This window comes from Thunnus albacares, chromosome 10, assembly GCF_914725855.1.
Source record: "Thunnus albacares chromosome 10, fThuAlb1.1, whole genome shotgun sequence".
In the NCBI taxonomy this organism is placed as follows: Eukaryota; Metazoa; Chordata; class Actinopteri; order Scombriformes; family Scombridae; genus Thunnus; species Thunnus albacares.
Window position 1 is genome coordinate 15,663,735 of NC_058115.1, and position 16,188 is coordinate 15,679,922.

The 16,188-nt window shown below is 40.2% G+C and overlaps 2 protein-coding genes across 2 annotated transcripts; one reads left to right on the top strand and one right to left on the bottom strand.

The window, feature by feature from the left end:
- Nucleotides 1-4,177, top strand: mrpl18 (mitochondrial ribosomal protein L18). Its single transcript, XM_044363751.1, has 6 exons — nt 1-127; nt 984-1,088; nt 1,168-1,282; nt 2,367-2,535; nt 3,596-3,830; nt 3,932-4,177. The coding sequence occupies exons 2-6, from the start codon at nt 1,017-1,019 to the stop codon at nt 4,007-4,009; spliced, it is 669 nt and encodes a 222-aa protein (XP_044219686.1). The 5' UTR covers nt 1-127; nt 984-1,016; the 3' UTR covers nt 4,010-4,177.
- A 184-nt stretch (nt 4,178-4,361) lies between these two features.
- On the bottom strand, nt 4,362-16,069 carry si:ch211-203d1.3 (protein phosphatase Slingshot homolog 3). Its single transcript, XM_044363750.1, has 17 exons — nt 15,893-16,069; nt 14,581-14,769; nt 13,278-13,315; nt 13,026-13,197; nt 11,145-11,260; nt 10,915-10,983; nt 9,972-10,037; nt 9,635-9,817; nt 9,418-9,511; nt 9,137-9,265; nt 8,847-8,893; nt 8,522-8,668; nt 7,250-7,450; nt 6,667-6,919; nt 6,461-6,562; nt 6,247-6,336; nt 4,362-5,813 (listed from the first exon to the last, which is right to left on the bottom strand). The coding sequence occupies exons 2-17, from the start codon at nt 14,626-14,628 to the stop codon at nt 5,625-5,627; spliced, it is 1,944 nt and encodes a 647-aa protein (XP_044219685.1). The 5' UTR covers nt 14,629-14,769; nt 15,893-16,069; the 3' UTR covers nt 4,362-5,624.
- Between the last annotated feature and the right edge of the window lie 119 nt (nt 16,070-16,188).

Genomic DNA, 16,188 nt, shown 5'->3' on the forward strand with positions numbered 1-16,188 from the left:
CATGCAATGACCCATGGCTTCAGAGGACGAGTCACTGTGAGTGCAGGACCTAAAGACAGACAAGAGTAAATGTGTGACTACAGCTTTAATATTTTCTCACTTTTAGCTGGATGGGGATATATATTAGGCAAGTAGTTAAAATTAGACATTTTACTAGCTATGTAGGCTATAGTATGTTTAGTGTTACACAACGGGAGGCTACATAAAATGATAGTTACTCGGGTCTTAGCATAAACTTAACTGTAACGTTATCTAACTTACAGGGGTAAGACTGCCATCTGTTGGCTGTTTACTGTAGGTGTCAAAAAGAACTGCTGAACTCACAAAACACTACACACTGAATAAAGTTCAGGTAGGTAGGCGTTTATGACGTTATGTGTTTCATTTTGCTATATACATATAGATTAATTATGCATGATTAGCTGACTTTTTTTTTTAGCATTCGGTTAGCATAATATTAGCTATCTTACCTTTGTCCGGATGATAGTGAAGTTGGCATTCGGCTTGTAGATCTGGAGTTTATTTAGTTTCTTTATTTAGTTAATTAAGTAAAAGTACACACATCAGCAATTAAAATATTGTTTAAATATCAAAAGCGTCCCCTCTATGTATTATATTATTGGATTACTGTTACTGATGCTTCACCATATATGTGACATTTACACTGTAACAGATTAGGTGGAACTCATTTTTATGCTGTAGATATTTTATTTTTAATAATGCATCATACTGGTCACATGTTTTATATGTAAAATCTTAATCTGCAAGGTAACTTGTTACTGTAGCTGTTAAATAAATGAAGTGGAATTAAAAGTGCAATATTTTCCTCTGATATGTAGTGGAGTAAAGTTATAAAGTAGTTTAAATATATCACTTGACCAAATGTACAGTTACGGAATGGAAATGAATGTAAAGTACTTTTTAAAATCCTGGGTTAAGAAATATCAGCGGAACATTTAACGTGCTGTTGTTTGTTTCTGTAGGTGCCGTTTCTAACGTCGGACTGAGTGAACCGGATGTTGTGTGAATGTCAGAGACGGCGTTTCACATGTCGCGGTGATTTCTCTCCTGAGAGCCGCAGTAATGTGGTATGTTTGTATGTTTTTGTGGACACAACATTGTAGCGGACGGTAGCGTGTTAGTTGGACTCTTGTTGTCTTACATGAAGTGAATTTATCTGAGGAGGAAATGTCTCTGACCGGAATGAGCCGAAGTCTGCGGCTGCTGCTCGCTCATATTCAACGATGTAACGTCAGTCCAGCTGTGGCTACAAACCAGACAGGTAATTTAAATAAAGTTATTTTCACCACATCTGTTTTCCATTCATGTATCATATATGTGAACAGCTCGGCTCACATGCTGCTGTTGTGTTTATCTGCAGCTGATTTGCGTTAATGATAATTAGACCTTTAGCTAAAATATTTAACTTCTGTCTCACTATAACTAACAAGCCTCCAGTGGTGGAAAGTAATTAAATACATTTACTCTACCTAAGTGCAGTTTCGAGGTATTTGTACTTTACTTGAGTATTTCCATTTTATGCTACTTTATACTTCCACTCCACTACATTTCAGAGGGAAATATTGTACTTTCTGCTCCACCACATTTATTTAACAGATTTAGTTACTTTTCAGATGAAGATTTGACACAATGGCTAATATAACAAGGTTTTAAAATACAACATATTGTTAAAGATGAAACCAGAGGTTTCCAACCATCTTGGCTTTTGACGTCTTAAAAAAGCAGTGTGTAGTCGGGGTCACATTTCAGATGTCTATTAGTTGTTAACAGCTCCAACAAATAGTGATTTTTTTCCTCTAAACTTCTCACATGGTTTCATTTCAATAAATGTTCAGATGATCCAATATTTCACCAAAAAAGTCCAAAAACTGAAAACAGATTTGTGTATCAGAACTTTGTTTTTTCCTTCTTTCCTCTCCCATTAATCATCTCACGACCCCTCATATTTATTTGGTGGAGGGGCCGGACCCCAAGGTTGGGAACCACTGGACTAAAGTAGCTAACTGTATATAAAATATTTTAAACTAGCTCCACCTCCAACAGCTACAACAGTAACATGCTGCATACACACTGATGCTTCAGTATTAATAATCTAATGACGTTATATATAACAATATATCAGTCAGAGGGACCAAACTACTACTTTTACTGCAATACTTGACTACATCAAGCTGATAATACTTATGTACTTTTACTGAAATGGATTTTTCATGCAGCACTTTTACTTGTAATGGAGTATTTTTACATTGCTGTATTGGTACTTTTACTTAAATGAAGGATCTGAATATTTCTTCCACCACTGCTGCCTCACACCTTGTTTTATGTAAACTGTTTTCTGCTCGTAGCTCGGTGTCTGAGTCAGGCAGCCTCCCAGCCGGAGCCCAGCGCAGATGAAAATGAAGCTGTGAACCCGACCTTTGTGAACAGAAACCCGCGGAACCTGGAGCAGATGGCTCTGGCTGTGAAGGACCGAGGCTGGAAGACAACCTGGCCTCATCGGGAGTTCTACCACAGGTGAGTGTGTGTGTGTAGATACAATGTTACACACCTTCTTCCAATAACGATGCATACTAATACATCAAATTACTCGTGATGGAAAATCGGGGGTTAAATCTTCCTGTTGGTGTTTATCACATATGTTGTTATAGTCAAACTGAACCTACAAATTTCATCTGTATTTTCTAGAATATCAGAAATTGTTCTTGGGGGGAAAATCTGATTTAGTATTATTTATAAACTTTAGAGACATTTGAAGACACCACCTTGGACTGATGAACATTTTGTAGAGCTATAACAATTAGTTAATTAATTGATAAATTGATCGATAGTAAATGAATCGGCAAATATTTTGATAATCTCTTAATCATTTCAATCACTTTTCAAGCACAAATGACAAGATTTTTTTGGTCCCTGCCTCAAAAATGTGACGATTTGCTGTTTTTCTTATATGACAATAAATTGAATAACTTGAAAGTTTTGAATTGTCAGTCCGAACTGAAGACTTCACTGTGGGCTCTGAGAAACTGTGAATGCATTTTTTTTAGCGTTGCATTGATTAATCAATTCACTGAGAAAATAATCTATTACTCATCAAAATAATTGGAAATAATTTTCTGACATTTTATACACTTAACAAGTGATTCATTGAAAAAAAATCTCCCAGTTAATCAATAATTAAATTAATTGTTAATTTTATATAATTAACAATATATTGACGTATATTGACGTTTGGTGGCATCATATTTCAGCAACATGGTGATATCATGTCGTTATTTTACAAAAATTTACATTAAAATAAACTAAATGAGTTCTTAAGATTTTGGCTTTATATGTGTGCAGTTTTGTCTGATGTAATGCAGAACAGTTAATTGCGTTAAAATTCAGGATATTTTCTATAATTTTTGTGTACAGTTGCTAGATCCTGATATATACCAATATTGGAATATTTTTATTAATATCATGATTTGATAGTTATTTCTATATATCGTTATGATTTAATATTGGTTTCAGCTCTAGATCCCTCCTGCGTCTGCCTGTTACAGTTTACCGACGTCAAAACCTCTTCTCTTTTCAGGTTGGTGTTTTCTCGCACCCAGCATCACGTGACGGCAGAAGTGTTCTCCAGCAGCTCTCCTGTCCCGGTGCTTTCCTGTTCGACCAAGGAGTGGGCGGTGAAGAAGGAGCTGGCTTCCACAAACTGCGTGGCAGCGTGTCAGGCTGTGGGCGAAGTGCTGGCACATCGATGCCAGCAGGCCGGCATCACCAGGATGGTGTACAGGGCGATTCCCTGGACGTACCGCTCTGACGCTGTGAGTACACGAGCCACAAACTGCTGTTAGAGAAAGAAGTTGTATGTCTTTTTTTTTTTTTTCTGAAGTCATCACCTGTTCCATGTTTTTCTTTTTCTCAGGTTCAGTCTTTCAGGGCAGCGATGAAAGATGGAGGAATCACCCTCAGTGAGCCCAGAAGAAAATACGTCGGGACCTGAATTTTGGTTTAATCTGTCACATCTGTTTTGTAAAATGAGTAAAAATGTCTAAATGTTAAGATGACCACCATTACACTATATGAAGTGAATCAGACTCAAGTGGTGAGAGTAAAGCTTCTTGTTCCTGTGGTTTGTCTCCTCTTGTGGATAAAATATTTCTGAACAACAGCGTGTCTGCTCTAGTTTGTTATTCAATGAAGAAACAAAAGCAGTTGATCTGAGTATAATCATTTATTTGTCACTCATAGTGCTTGTTGTAAACAAGAGTGAGGTGCAGACAGTGGAGAGTTTAACACATCAAGGCCTACAGATAAAAAAAAAAAAAAAAGGGATCATTTTGATCATAGTACAGCGTGACATTGGCTCAGGCAGTGGGAACTGTGTGTTGTGGGATTATAAAGTGCATGTTTTCCTCAACTGTGACCATGCAAGTTAAATTAAATTAGCTTTAGCTTGGGTGAACTGGATAAAAAAAAAAAAGTAATACCAGCATGAAATAAGAATATTCCACATCAGCATCTAGCCATCATAATTCTGAAAACAGTATATTGAATAATTTACCTCCATCCATTGAGTGTTGATATAAATAAATGAGAAAACCCCTGAACAATTTGCTCTCACAAGTTGGTATAAAAACACATAACATGCACCCAGTTCCTCAGCAATTATGTGTCGATACATGTAGACGGTATTTATGCATACATGCAAAAAAAAAAAAAACTTCTATACTGCAATCAGAACAAGTGAGAAACAGTACAAGATACATACAATACGCAGGCACCACCTCATAGTAAAACATTAAAAACACCAGTCGTAGAATTCTATTTCATTCTCAGGTTGAAGGCACTCATGCGGCCCTGGTGTTAAAGTAGACTGAATAAAACGGGTTCTTGACATACTGACACGATAAAGACTTTCAATTTAAATATATTCATTGGCACATTGGAATACAATGTTTGGCAAACAGGTGTGTGCCATAAAACTGGCCCGAACTTGGTCCATAATGCACAGCTTAGATACAGTCATCTACAGTAAAATCCTCCCGTGTGTGAGCGATGCAAGTCTTGCTGAAAAAGACTTCTGATAAGAGAGGATATGAAAAAACATTTAAAACTGCCTACCTTGGATTGGCTGCGTACAGCCTCATATTTAGGGAGGAAAGTAAAAGAGAACAGTTATTGCATAGATATCATCTCTGGAATGGGTGAAGAGGAGAAGAGGGGACACTACATGGAGGGAGAGACCGGTACATGTGTATGTGGTAGGATATGTCCTAAAAACACTGAATTACCTAAATATACAACAACGTTAACTGGCAATGACTTCAGATATCCTGCCTTTCACTGTAATCACAATACTGCAGCAATACAAAATCCTTTTATCGACAGTGAACCATCAGTTATAAGGAAGAGATATGCGATAAAGGACCTGCAAAACATAAATTAAAACTTCTGTAAATCATTAAAAACATTAAGCTGATCCGGAGTGTATCATTGTATAAAAACCTTGGCATGTCACCAGACGTCGCGCTCCTTCAAGTGCTTCCTCCTCTCTGTCTCCTTTATAGTTCCCTCTCCCTCTTTTAACTCCCAGCTCTTCAGTATCTTTGATCACTTTAGGGTTTGCTTTCACCAGTGGCGGCGGCGGTGGCGGCGGCGGTGGCGGTGGCGGCGGCGGCAGCGGCGGCGTCTGGCAGACTGCGTGGTTCAGGTGAAACATCCACGCACGCTCTCTGGTGAATCAGACTCCGTCGCCCATGGCTACGCCTCCGCTGACCCGGAGACCGCCTCGGACTACCAGGCAGCTTTGAAGAGAACGATTAGTAGAGGATTAGTTTATAGAGTCGCTAAATTTATATGAACATAAAATAAGAAAAACAGTCTTTCAACTGACCTTCAGCACATCATAAGTGTATCAGGTAACATATAACAGCAAAGTCCAGTTATGTACTTTCAGTATCTGCAATTTCTGGTATTATATAAAAGAACTTAATTTTTTTTTAAGCCGAACAGGAAATTTAATAAAGCAAAAGAAACTTCAACCTTAAAAACTTAACAAGAGTTAAGTGAGTACTTTTATATTTTCAGTTTTTGGTCCGAGTATTTCTTTCTAGAGTAAATTGTCTCATCATATCAGCCGTTTGTCTGTAAGCTCCACCTACAAAAAGTTCACCAATGAACAGTATGAAAGAGCGACTGGAAGTTTGCTCAGTTGTTCTTCTCAGCACTTCATCTTACCTGTCCTTTATCTTCATCATCTAGTTCACTGATGGACTGCATGAGGGAGAAGAGGTTCATCCTGCCACTGCGATTAACACTTGAAGCAACCTTGAGATGAGAGATAAAACAACATCACAAAATGAGTGATGGAGTTGGATCTGCTCCAAAAAAAAAAACAAAAACAGTAACACAAGCATTCAGCTGTGTCCTGTGTGAATCTGTGTCAGAACACCTTGTCTGGTTCGTTTATTGTGATGACGGGACTGACGTCTGACGCTGCTGTGGGCTCAGGTTCCTGGTTGGTATCAGACTTGGAGGCAGGTTCTTCAAATACCTGGACATGTTTGAGAAGATAAAGGATGGAGGATGTTCAGGTAAGAAAACTGAAGGATTTCAAATATATTATGAATTCAGTTAGTTACAGAATAATTGTTTCACCTCTGTGTGTTCCTCTGAACCATCTTTGTTATCTGGACTGTCAACATCCTCCTCCTCCTCCTCATCGTCATCATCATCATCATCATCATCATCTTCATCAAGTCCCTCATCCTCATCCTCCTCGTCTTCTTCTTCTTCTTCTTCCTCTTCCTCTTCTCCTGGCTTTCCCTCCCCCTCTCCCACCTCTTTGCGCACTGACTTTTGCCTTTGGTCTCTCGACTTTCGCCTCCAGAGTGCGCTGTGACGCTGCTGACTGGAATGATGAAGGAAAAGAGAGCAGTTCATGTACAGTTCATGCTGTGCAGTGTGCGCGTATGAGCTTGATGTGGAGAAACAAGAAAAACTTCAGACGTGCGCACCATACATACTCTGAAACTGATTGATTCCAAATTATTGTATCTCTATTTTGGGGGAAAGTTGATATGTTACATTCAGTAATTAGTATTTAAAAATCCTCACTGACAACTGCAAACTCAAAACTTCTCTATTTGTTTGTAATTTCTTGTCACAATGTCACAATTAATAACTCAATTTAGAAAAGAGATCTTCATACACTATGAGGCTTAGCAGCGCTATGCCTGACCTTGCGTTGAGGATGCCGTTGTAAGTCTGGAGCTGCTTCATGAAGCCGTCGTTGGGCTTGATGATGGAGCGGCGATCCCTGACGAAGGCCAGCGCCACATCCAGCGGCCAGCGTTGCTGCTTCATGGCGTAAGCGATCACCGTGGATGCAGAACGAGACACTCCCATCTTACAGTGCACCAACACGGCCTGCCCGCTCTTCCTGCGGCACAAAGAGACCAATTTAAGTTATTTAAAGAATAATGATGACAAATGACAATAAGTAGAAATGGACCAGCACGTTATCAGGTTGATGTGGTCACAGCAACACTGACTGACTGACCACTCTGCAACTGAAAAATGCAAAAGCAATATATATCCAGTGAGTTGACAGTTGAGTCAAGCAAATTCACGATGCAGTCTGTGAGTTTGTGAACGTTACAGAACTCAAACTGAAGGTAATACACTGAGTCACAGTGTGACTAAAACTGCAAAGTTGTAATAAAACACAATAAAGGACAGTCTGCAGACATGATCTTATAGTGCAAGGAATTTAGTGTCAAATCTTCTAACTGAGTCATCAAAATGAGGTAAAATATGTTGAGCTGTTACAGCTGGAATGTGAACAAGTCTGAAAGCGATGCTGCGGTTTCAGGAGGTTATTGACAGAGATGTGAAAGCAGTGTGCTTGAATTTAATTTATAATCCTGATGATTTTCATTATCAAACCCTAGTTTTGTTACTGTTTATGCTCAGCATTTTGTCTGCAACAGCCATTCAATGTATTTACATTTTGTAATTATCTCTCTATAGCAGTTTTGGCGAGGCGGCATTCACGCACTGAATTGAACTTGCCAACCTAAGCATGAAGGATTCAAAGGAAACCAGTCATGCATGTAATCCAGCGTTTTATCTGCTTTATCAGTTTACCAACTGTTTTATCTCACAGACGCCTCACTGTTAACAGTTCACTCTCCCAACGCCGTATATTAAAAGCAAAATACTGGATGGCTTTGATTGTGAAGCAGTCCCAGGAAATGCAACATATTTGTGATCTTTCATCAAAAAATGTCATTTTTTGACAGCAAATTTGTTTAATTTTATTGTTAAAATATACATCAGTTGCTCTTTGGTTGTATTTCTGATAAATAAGCTACTCAAGGAGTGTTTGATGTAGTATTAAATTACAGTTATGCAATGTTATTAACTGCAACCACAAGTGTGGCCAAATGAACCACGACTGAAATATTAAGCGTTAAGAGTCTTGTGATGTGTTTTAGGGTTTCAGGGCTACCTTGCAGTGTTGATAAAGTTGAATGTGTCAGTCCAGTAGGGGAGCAGGTCTGTGGCCTCCACATCGTACACTCTGATGTTCATGTAATTGAAGGATTCGGGGAAGAAGTTGTCGATTTCCCTCGTCACATTCAAAATGTAGCCCACACTAAAAAATAAATACACACACACACACAGACACACAAGCTCAGAGCCACAGTGGTGACTAAACAAACCACAATACCATGTTCCCCATGACGAGACATAATGAGACACAGAGAATAATAGATAACAGATAGAGAAGAATACACAGAGCAATCGAACATGATGCAGGTGAAAACACTAACTTGTTTTTCTGCAGCTCCTCAAAGTTCGCTGCGTTCCACTCTGAGCCCTGAAACCAGATTAAAAAAAAGGGTTCAGTTGAAGGAACAGCAGATAAAAAAGGAGAGGGAACACAGCCTTTTTATATCGCTGTCAACACAGATCCCCCAACAAAGGGGAAGTTAGAGTCACATGACAACTTCCTGGTTAAAACACACTTCCGTCAGCTTATTGACTAAAGCAAAAGCAAAGCTTCTCATCACAGTGCTAAAATAAAGCTAATTACTGTGTTTGCAGCAGAGCGAACACTCACCAGATAAAGGTAGTCAAATATCTTAGAGGGTTTGTCCATCTGAGCCATGGTGACCAGGATCTCATTGTCAATATACTCCTTGAAGGGTCTCATGTCGAACCCTATTCTGGTCTCCAGGGCAGAGTGCACCTATAATACAGCAGCAAAGGAAAGATCGATTCATCCAGAGATACTTTGGACCATTCTCTCTCTTTTAATATTTATGTTTCTCTGCCCTGATCTAGCAGTTCCATGACTTTATTCAGTTCAACTTCCTCTCTCTGTTTGCCAACATCTCTCACCATTTTAGACGTGAGGTTGTCCAGGTCTTCAGTTCTCATGATGTCTCTCAGGTGCTCCTTGATCAGCCCCTCTTTAGAATTTCTCTCTACCGAGCTGCCCGTAAAAGATCAGGTGAAACTTAAGTACAAGCTGACGTTTTGCACATTTAAAGCAGCGGGAGACTCACTCAGCCACCACAGATAAATTACATTTACAAGAAACAGAGCCGACGTTCACCTCTGTCCATCGATGTCCTTCCTGACCGACTCCAGGTCGTTCATGGCCTCCCATTCGTTGAGGCAGAAGCGGTCGGATTCGATGTGCCGCTGGTAGTACTGCGCCCACTCCAGACCGGAGCCTGGGATCACCACTGACTTGACCGCCCGCTCGCAGCAGCCGTGCAACACCTGCAGCACTGACCTTGCAGTAGGGGGAACAGAGAGGAGACGATGTCACTACATAAAAGTCGAAGAGAGTGAAAATCTCAGGCAGAGGCTATGGAGCTGATGGATTCAGTGGTCTCAGTTGTTGATGAGGTACGTTACCGTGTCTTAGTATTAGTATTTTGACTCACCACATGGTCTGCATGGAAACAGGCTTAAAAATTCTGGTCTCTTCCGCTGAGGTCACACTAAAACCGCTGTGAACAGAAAAAGAGAAACACAAAGAGAAAAAAGAAGTAATGATGAGACTGTTGAGCTACGAAGCGGACAGACAATGACGACAGAGTGAAATGATTCAATTTATTCGGTGCAAATTAGTGATGGTTGGCGTGGAGACAGAGGAGTGAAAACGTGAGGACAGAAAAGAAAGAGAAAACCAAATTAGCACAGTTGGAGGTGTGATCTAGCCTTTTGAGCGTAGACACGCTGGTGCGACATGGTGAGCGATCAAAGCGTCTAATACGACACTCGGCATGTGACATCATCAGATTAGTTCAAACACAGCAGTCAGCAGCAGGGCCACCATACCACGTCATCCTGACTGATTTTAGACCTGCAAAATTCTCAGTTCCAGCTCGCTACATCCTCATACGGAGAGTTGGCACATTTGTAACAGATACTGTAATGAGTGGCCACAAGCCAAAAACAGCCTCGAACATTTCAATCATATCATATCTGGAATCTCAGGTGTTTAAACAAGACACTAAAGCTGAGCTGAAGTAGGGGTAAGAGGCTATTTAGCATATTTACAAGAAAGAAACCACAGCTAAACTCTCACTAACCCTTACGTACTGACATAGTAAGAAACCAGTCATACTTTACTTTCACTTCACTGTAAAAACACATGATCTCCCTGCTTATGTAAGGGTCTGAGGGAGTGATAGGAGCGGTTGTAATTTATGGAGAATGATTCGACTCCACAAATAGAGACATTACTCATTCACATTATCTCTGGCCAGAATCCCAGATATCAGGCTGCACCGTCTGTGCCGCGGCTTCACACACACACACTCCTCACTTGTGCTTCTATGCTTTTAAACGTAATCTTCAATCCCTTCTCAAAGGGTTTCTTACCCATCTCCGTCCAGATACACCTGTGTGTCACTCCATATCGGCAGAACCAGGCCGATGGTGCACTGATCACTGCGAAGAGGACAGAGAGGACAGAGAAACAAGACGAGGAAGGAAGTTCAGCTGACTGGTTCTTGTTTGTCAAAGGTTTCACCAGAAATTGTTAACTGAATGGAAATAGTATCTTGTGTACTCTGTGTGAAAGGGTACACCTGTATCTCTGTTACACACACCTGTCTGAGTTAGGGAAATCCATGCCGAGCAGGATGCTCTCCTGTTTGCTGCTGAGGGTGGAGACGACGATCAGATACCTGACTCTGACCGTGCTGACTGACTCCAGCTGCACCGCCTGCACGACAGCGTACAAGAGGATGAGATCAGGAGAGGGAGTCAGAGGATGTTTGAGACAGAAAGGAGAGCGTCATGCCCGAGGCTCAGTTAAATTAATGAAATATGAGTCCTACATGTCACAGTTTCTCATTAAAGCCTGTTAACACACTGTGCAAAATATCCTGTGCAGTATATTTTCCTTGGCCTTCCTGGGAAAATCACATCAAGGAAGTTAATGTCATGTTTACGGAGTAACTCTAGCTATTGGCTATTGTCCACTTAAAGGAGCATACCAGTTTTTTTTGTTTTAGCCCATTAATTTCAAATATTGTATACTTCACATTACCAATTACCGTTTTCCATAGCAAAGATTGTGTTTAACATTGATCCCTCACCATCTATATCAATATATTTCTGGGTAATCCGTCAGATTTTAACAAAGTTCCATTAATAATGCACGGTAACACAGCTTAAAATACAGATTACTTTAAAAACGCTTTTACAGTGGAGTGTCCAAGTGCTTGTGGAAACAATGTCTGTAGCGGAACAACAAACTTTTGAATGTAATGTTTTGTTTGTTGTTTGTTTACCCTCCTGTATTTTATTTATTCATGATTTCAGTGACAATGCTATGCAATAACAAAGCTGGAACAAAAGGGTTCAGTGTGATAGTGTGATAGATACTTATATCCAACATTCTTCAAGTCGCTCCAAGATTTTCATATTTTAGTGATGACATTAATCCTGCAGTTTCCTGGAGAGCTGTGTGGTGAGTATGGTTCTTCGAAGGAGTATTCACCTTATAAGGTTAGTGTAAAACTGACACGCTGCTGCCCTTAAAACTGCAATATTTCTGACTGTCTGAGGTATCTCAGCCACAGCACACTTTCCACCTAGTGCTGCACCAGTAAATCATAAAACTATCAAGATTCTTTTCTTCCACAATCAAATAAAGTTGATCGGGTGTGATTGAGTGTCTGTTCTGGCGCATCAAATCAAGCTCAAGCCAGTTTACAGGTAAACTGCTGAACACAATTACATGTTTAAAACTTACGCGTGACCGACCACGTCAAATAGCTTCCAGCTGCCCTTTGACTCAGTGATAGGTTAGTTTTAATACAGAAAATATCAATCACTTAAGTGCTGCTCACTGCTCAGTTTTTGGTTTACAGCAAAATATATCCATAATGCTTAAAGATTCTGCACAAAGTTTGCAAAAATGTGAAAAAAATAAATAAGAGGGAGGGAAATTTCCCATCCTAATCTGTTCAATAAGTGCATGAACTGAACATCTTCTGGCCTCAACCTGACACATGATGTTTATAAAACAAACCAGGTTCTTCTTCTGTTAGTAAACAGGAGCCGGCTGCACCAGCTGTTCGTACATTAAAACCTAGCTTAGTTATTAGTTTATTTAGTTTAGTTTAGTTTATTTGACCTTTTGGCTCCTAAAACTGTTATTTGTGGAAGTTATGTTAAAGCTTGTGACGCTACAGTGACTTCCTGTTTACACGGTCGATTGCTTCTCATTGGACAGCACTTGGACAGATGTTTCCTAGCAACCAATCAACACATAACCGAAGTGTTTACTAGATAAGACATTTCTTAAGTTTAGTTATAATGGTGCAACCTGATTTAGTAAATCACTTTACACCCAAGCTTAGTGACGGATTTATAAACATCCAGTCCTGATTACTAAGAGAAGTACTAACAGATTTATTTGTGGACGACATTTTTATTTACTGATCTGATCTTGCAACAAGTGTGTGAATATGAAGCCTCACCAGCTTGATGGTATCTTCTGGTCTGAGCAGTTCAAACATGGCATGAAGGTGTCTGTGTCGTAAGCTTGAAGCTCCGACTGTTTGCTTCAGGGGAGAAGTCTCCTCATGGAGCCCCTCTATCTTGCCATCCTCCAACAGGAGGACTGCACCCTTCACAAGGGCAAAGCTCTCCCTAAAGACCCACAAAGACCAGTTAGTTGAACGCGAAAGGTCGTCATCTTGTTGGGGCTGTAATTTAGAACATACACCTACCTTTTCTGAAGTCTCCCTCTTCTTTGGAGGCTTTCATCCTTAAGAAGTAAAATAAATCACATGAAAGCCTCATAAAGAAAATGAAAAAACATTAAAACTCTTTTGTGTTTGTGTGTGATTTGTCAGCAACGTCACAAGCCAGGTTCTTAGCACGTGCTGGAGTTGTAAAATACTTTGGAATGAGAGAACTGCACACTGTTTCTAATGCGCCTAAAAATCATATTTAAGGACATGATTACAAGTGTTTAAACAAGCTTTCTGAGAACATTGGAAGCAGTGTGCGTGATGTTGTCCCTTTTTTAAAAATGTTTGGATACAAACGGCCGGAAAAGTGTGAAGTAATTTCTCGAGTGAAATGTGGTGCAACACTGATAAGGTGCAGTGGAAGAAGTGAGGAGACAGACACAAATAGCGATATGTAAACAGAAGGAAAAGGGGGGGGAAGATAAAAACAAAGAGACTGGCAGTGAAATTAGAGAAAAGAGAAATACAATGCAAGAGAGAGGGAGGGTGAAAGAAAGCAAAGGAGAGAGAGAAAGAGAAGTAGCTGCAGTAACAAGGGTTTAAGGAAAAAGAAACTTGAGATAGTAACATTACCTGTTACGCAACTGACAAGTCCAGACAGAGTCAAGAAAAAAAAAAATTAAAGAGGAGAAGTGGACAGGAGCCAGGAGAAGAACGATGAGGGTTTGAAGAAGAAAGAAAAAAAAAAGGAGAGAACACAAGTTAAGATAATAGAGTGATTAGATTCTGTGACAAAATATGCAAAGAAATGAGACTCGGACCCACAGTCAGGTCATTTAAAGTTTAGTTGGTGATGATAAAGATAAAGCAGAAAGTTAAATCTTCATTAATAGAGTGACAGGATGAGAGGAGATAAAAGTCAGAGACAGAAGCTGATGGTACAGTGAGCATTTAAACAAGCTGAATGTGATCCAATCACTCTCTGATATCGCTGTAATGAATGTGAGTGAGAGATAAACCAATATAATATGAAACTATATCTGCAGCGTGTTTGCCCTGTGAGTCTATCAGTGCAATCACAGCCTGAGCAACAAATGAAAAACTAAACAAGCTCTTTATCAAGCAGGGAAATGTAGTGATGACATCCAAAGAGGGACACACGCTCATTAACTCTTCATGCAGAACTTGCAGGGTTGAGCATGAAACAGCTCATTGTTGGTGTACTGAGTACCTCTTTGTGAAGGGTAAACAACTTCATATCTGAAGATATGATGCAAACATCCTGACTTTTGAGTGTTTGTGTGTGTATGTGTGTTGTGGGGCGGGTGACTGAACTCACTGGAGCGGTGGCGATGGATGGGATCCTGTGCAGGGTCAACAGAGCCATTGCACAGTACAGATCTCTCTCTCTCCACTAAACCTGCTGTTGCTGGCAGGTTCAGACAGGCTCTGCAAGTTCCTCAGCCAAAAGCGTGCCGTGGGCGGGTCGAATACAACTGATAATAAATTTTTTACTTTTTTTTTTTTTCTGAAATGACACACAGTAAGAGACAATGACTTCTCAGTGTTATTGGTTTGATAAGATCTAATAAATACACTTCATATCAGATGTTATTGAGGGAGAGTCTGACGACGGCAAGTTCCTGATGTATTTCACTGCAGGTAGGTTTGGGCAAACTGAGGATAGATATCATGAGGCGACTGGGATTTTGTTTGTTGACATCACTGGATTTACATGATTTTTGCATCAATGTGATGAAGTGCATTGATATGTGAGTAATTCAACTCACTAGATTAACGGGAAATAAATGTTCTCATCTAGTTGTTTTATCTATAAAAGGTTTCTCAAATAAGTTTAGAGGTTAAATAATGTAACGCTGTGCATCTTAATACACTGATATGAAATCACATACACTGTAAAAGTAGATTTTGTCCATATCACCCACCCTCAGTGAAGGCAGAATTTATTGTACTCAGTATAGAAGAAAACATGTTCCTTCAGTGCCACATCATCTTTATAGTGTACATAATAAAAACAGGCAAGCATGAAAAGGGTGTAGAAGGACAAGACAAAATGATACAAAATATTAATAATAAAGATAAAATGCTAATGATTAAGTTCCTACTTACGCTATATAGATAAGGTGTAATGACTGCACTGCACGTCACCACACTGAAGAAAATGTCTGTTTTGAACAGTTTTCACAGCCACATACTGTAAGTAGAGATTATTAAATTACACCATATTAAGCTGAGTAAAATCTTCAAAAAGGGTTTCCTGAGGCAACACTGGCAGCTTGCGGTCTGCTGACCGTCAATAAGACATTGAATAGTGTGGAAACGCCTGACAGCCAATGTGTGACATGGCTTCAGCTCCTTGCATGCAGATTAACACAAGGACTTCTACTGTGTTGCTGGCATTGTTAGCAGGTGAGTAATAATCAGATCGAGCTGGTTTGAACCCGACTGACGAGCTGAAAACAGCCCCGCGGTTCGTTACTGCAACCAGCCATGAAGCCTGCTCTTCTTCCCAGCTAGCCCGAGGAAACAGCTGGCGGTAACGTAGCTGCTGCTGGTGGTGTGTCCAGGGGAAGAAAAAAAACACACACAGAAAATATATAAAAACCCCAGACAGAAGACACATTTCTCACCTTTTTCCCACACTGGGTCCCCACGCTGATTTCCTGCTTTTAGCGCCGACTTGCTTGTTCCTCAAGTTGCTGCTGACTGCTCCTTATTCCGCCCTCTGTAGCTTTCTGTCTAGGGTGAGGACTTCACCATTTACAGCTCCTCGGCTGCAGTGGAGGGTGTACCAGCGAGCCACAGCTGCAGCCCGAGTGGGAGGAGGGAGAGGGAAACGCAAGGAGACGACAGTGACGCCATACGCAAGCAAACTTTAAGGTACGTCCACCACGCGGGAGCCAATTTAAAAAAAAGCTCATTTTAT

Bases quoted from the DNA above. Each gene is read 5' to 3' on its own strand.
- mrpl18 (XM_044363751.1), top strand. From the start codon at position 1,017: ATGTTGTGTGAATGTCAGAGACGGCGTTTCACATGTCGCGGTGATTTC. The intron at 1,089-1,167 runs GTATGTTTGTAT...GTCTTACATGAA, and splicing joins CTGAGAGCCGCAGTAATGTG to GTGAATTTATCTGAGGAGGA. The intron at 2,536-3,595 runs GTGAGTGTGTGT...TTCTCTTTTCAG, and splicing joins CATCGGGAGTTCTACCACAG to GTTGGTGTTTTCTCGCACCC.
- si:ch211-203d1.3 (XM_044363750.1), bottom strand. From the start codon at position 14,628: ATGGCTCTGTTGACCCTGCACAGGATCCCATCCATCGCCACCGCTCCA. The intron at 7,451-8,521 runs GTAGCCCTGAAA...TTTGTGCCGCAG, and splicing joins AACTTTATCAACACTGCAAG to GAAGAGCGGGCAGGCCGTGT. The intron at 6,337-6,460 runs GTGTTCTGACAC...TCTCATCTCAAG, and splicing joins CAATAAACGAACCAGACAAG to GTTGCTTCAAGTGTTAATCG.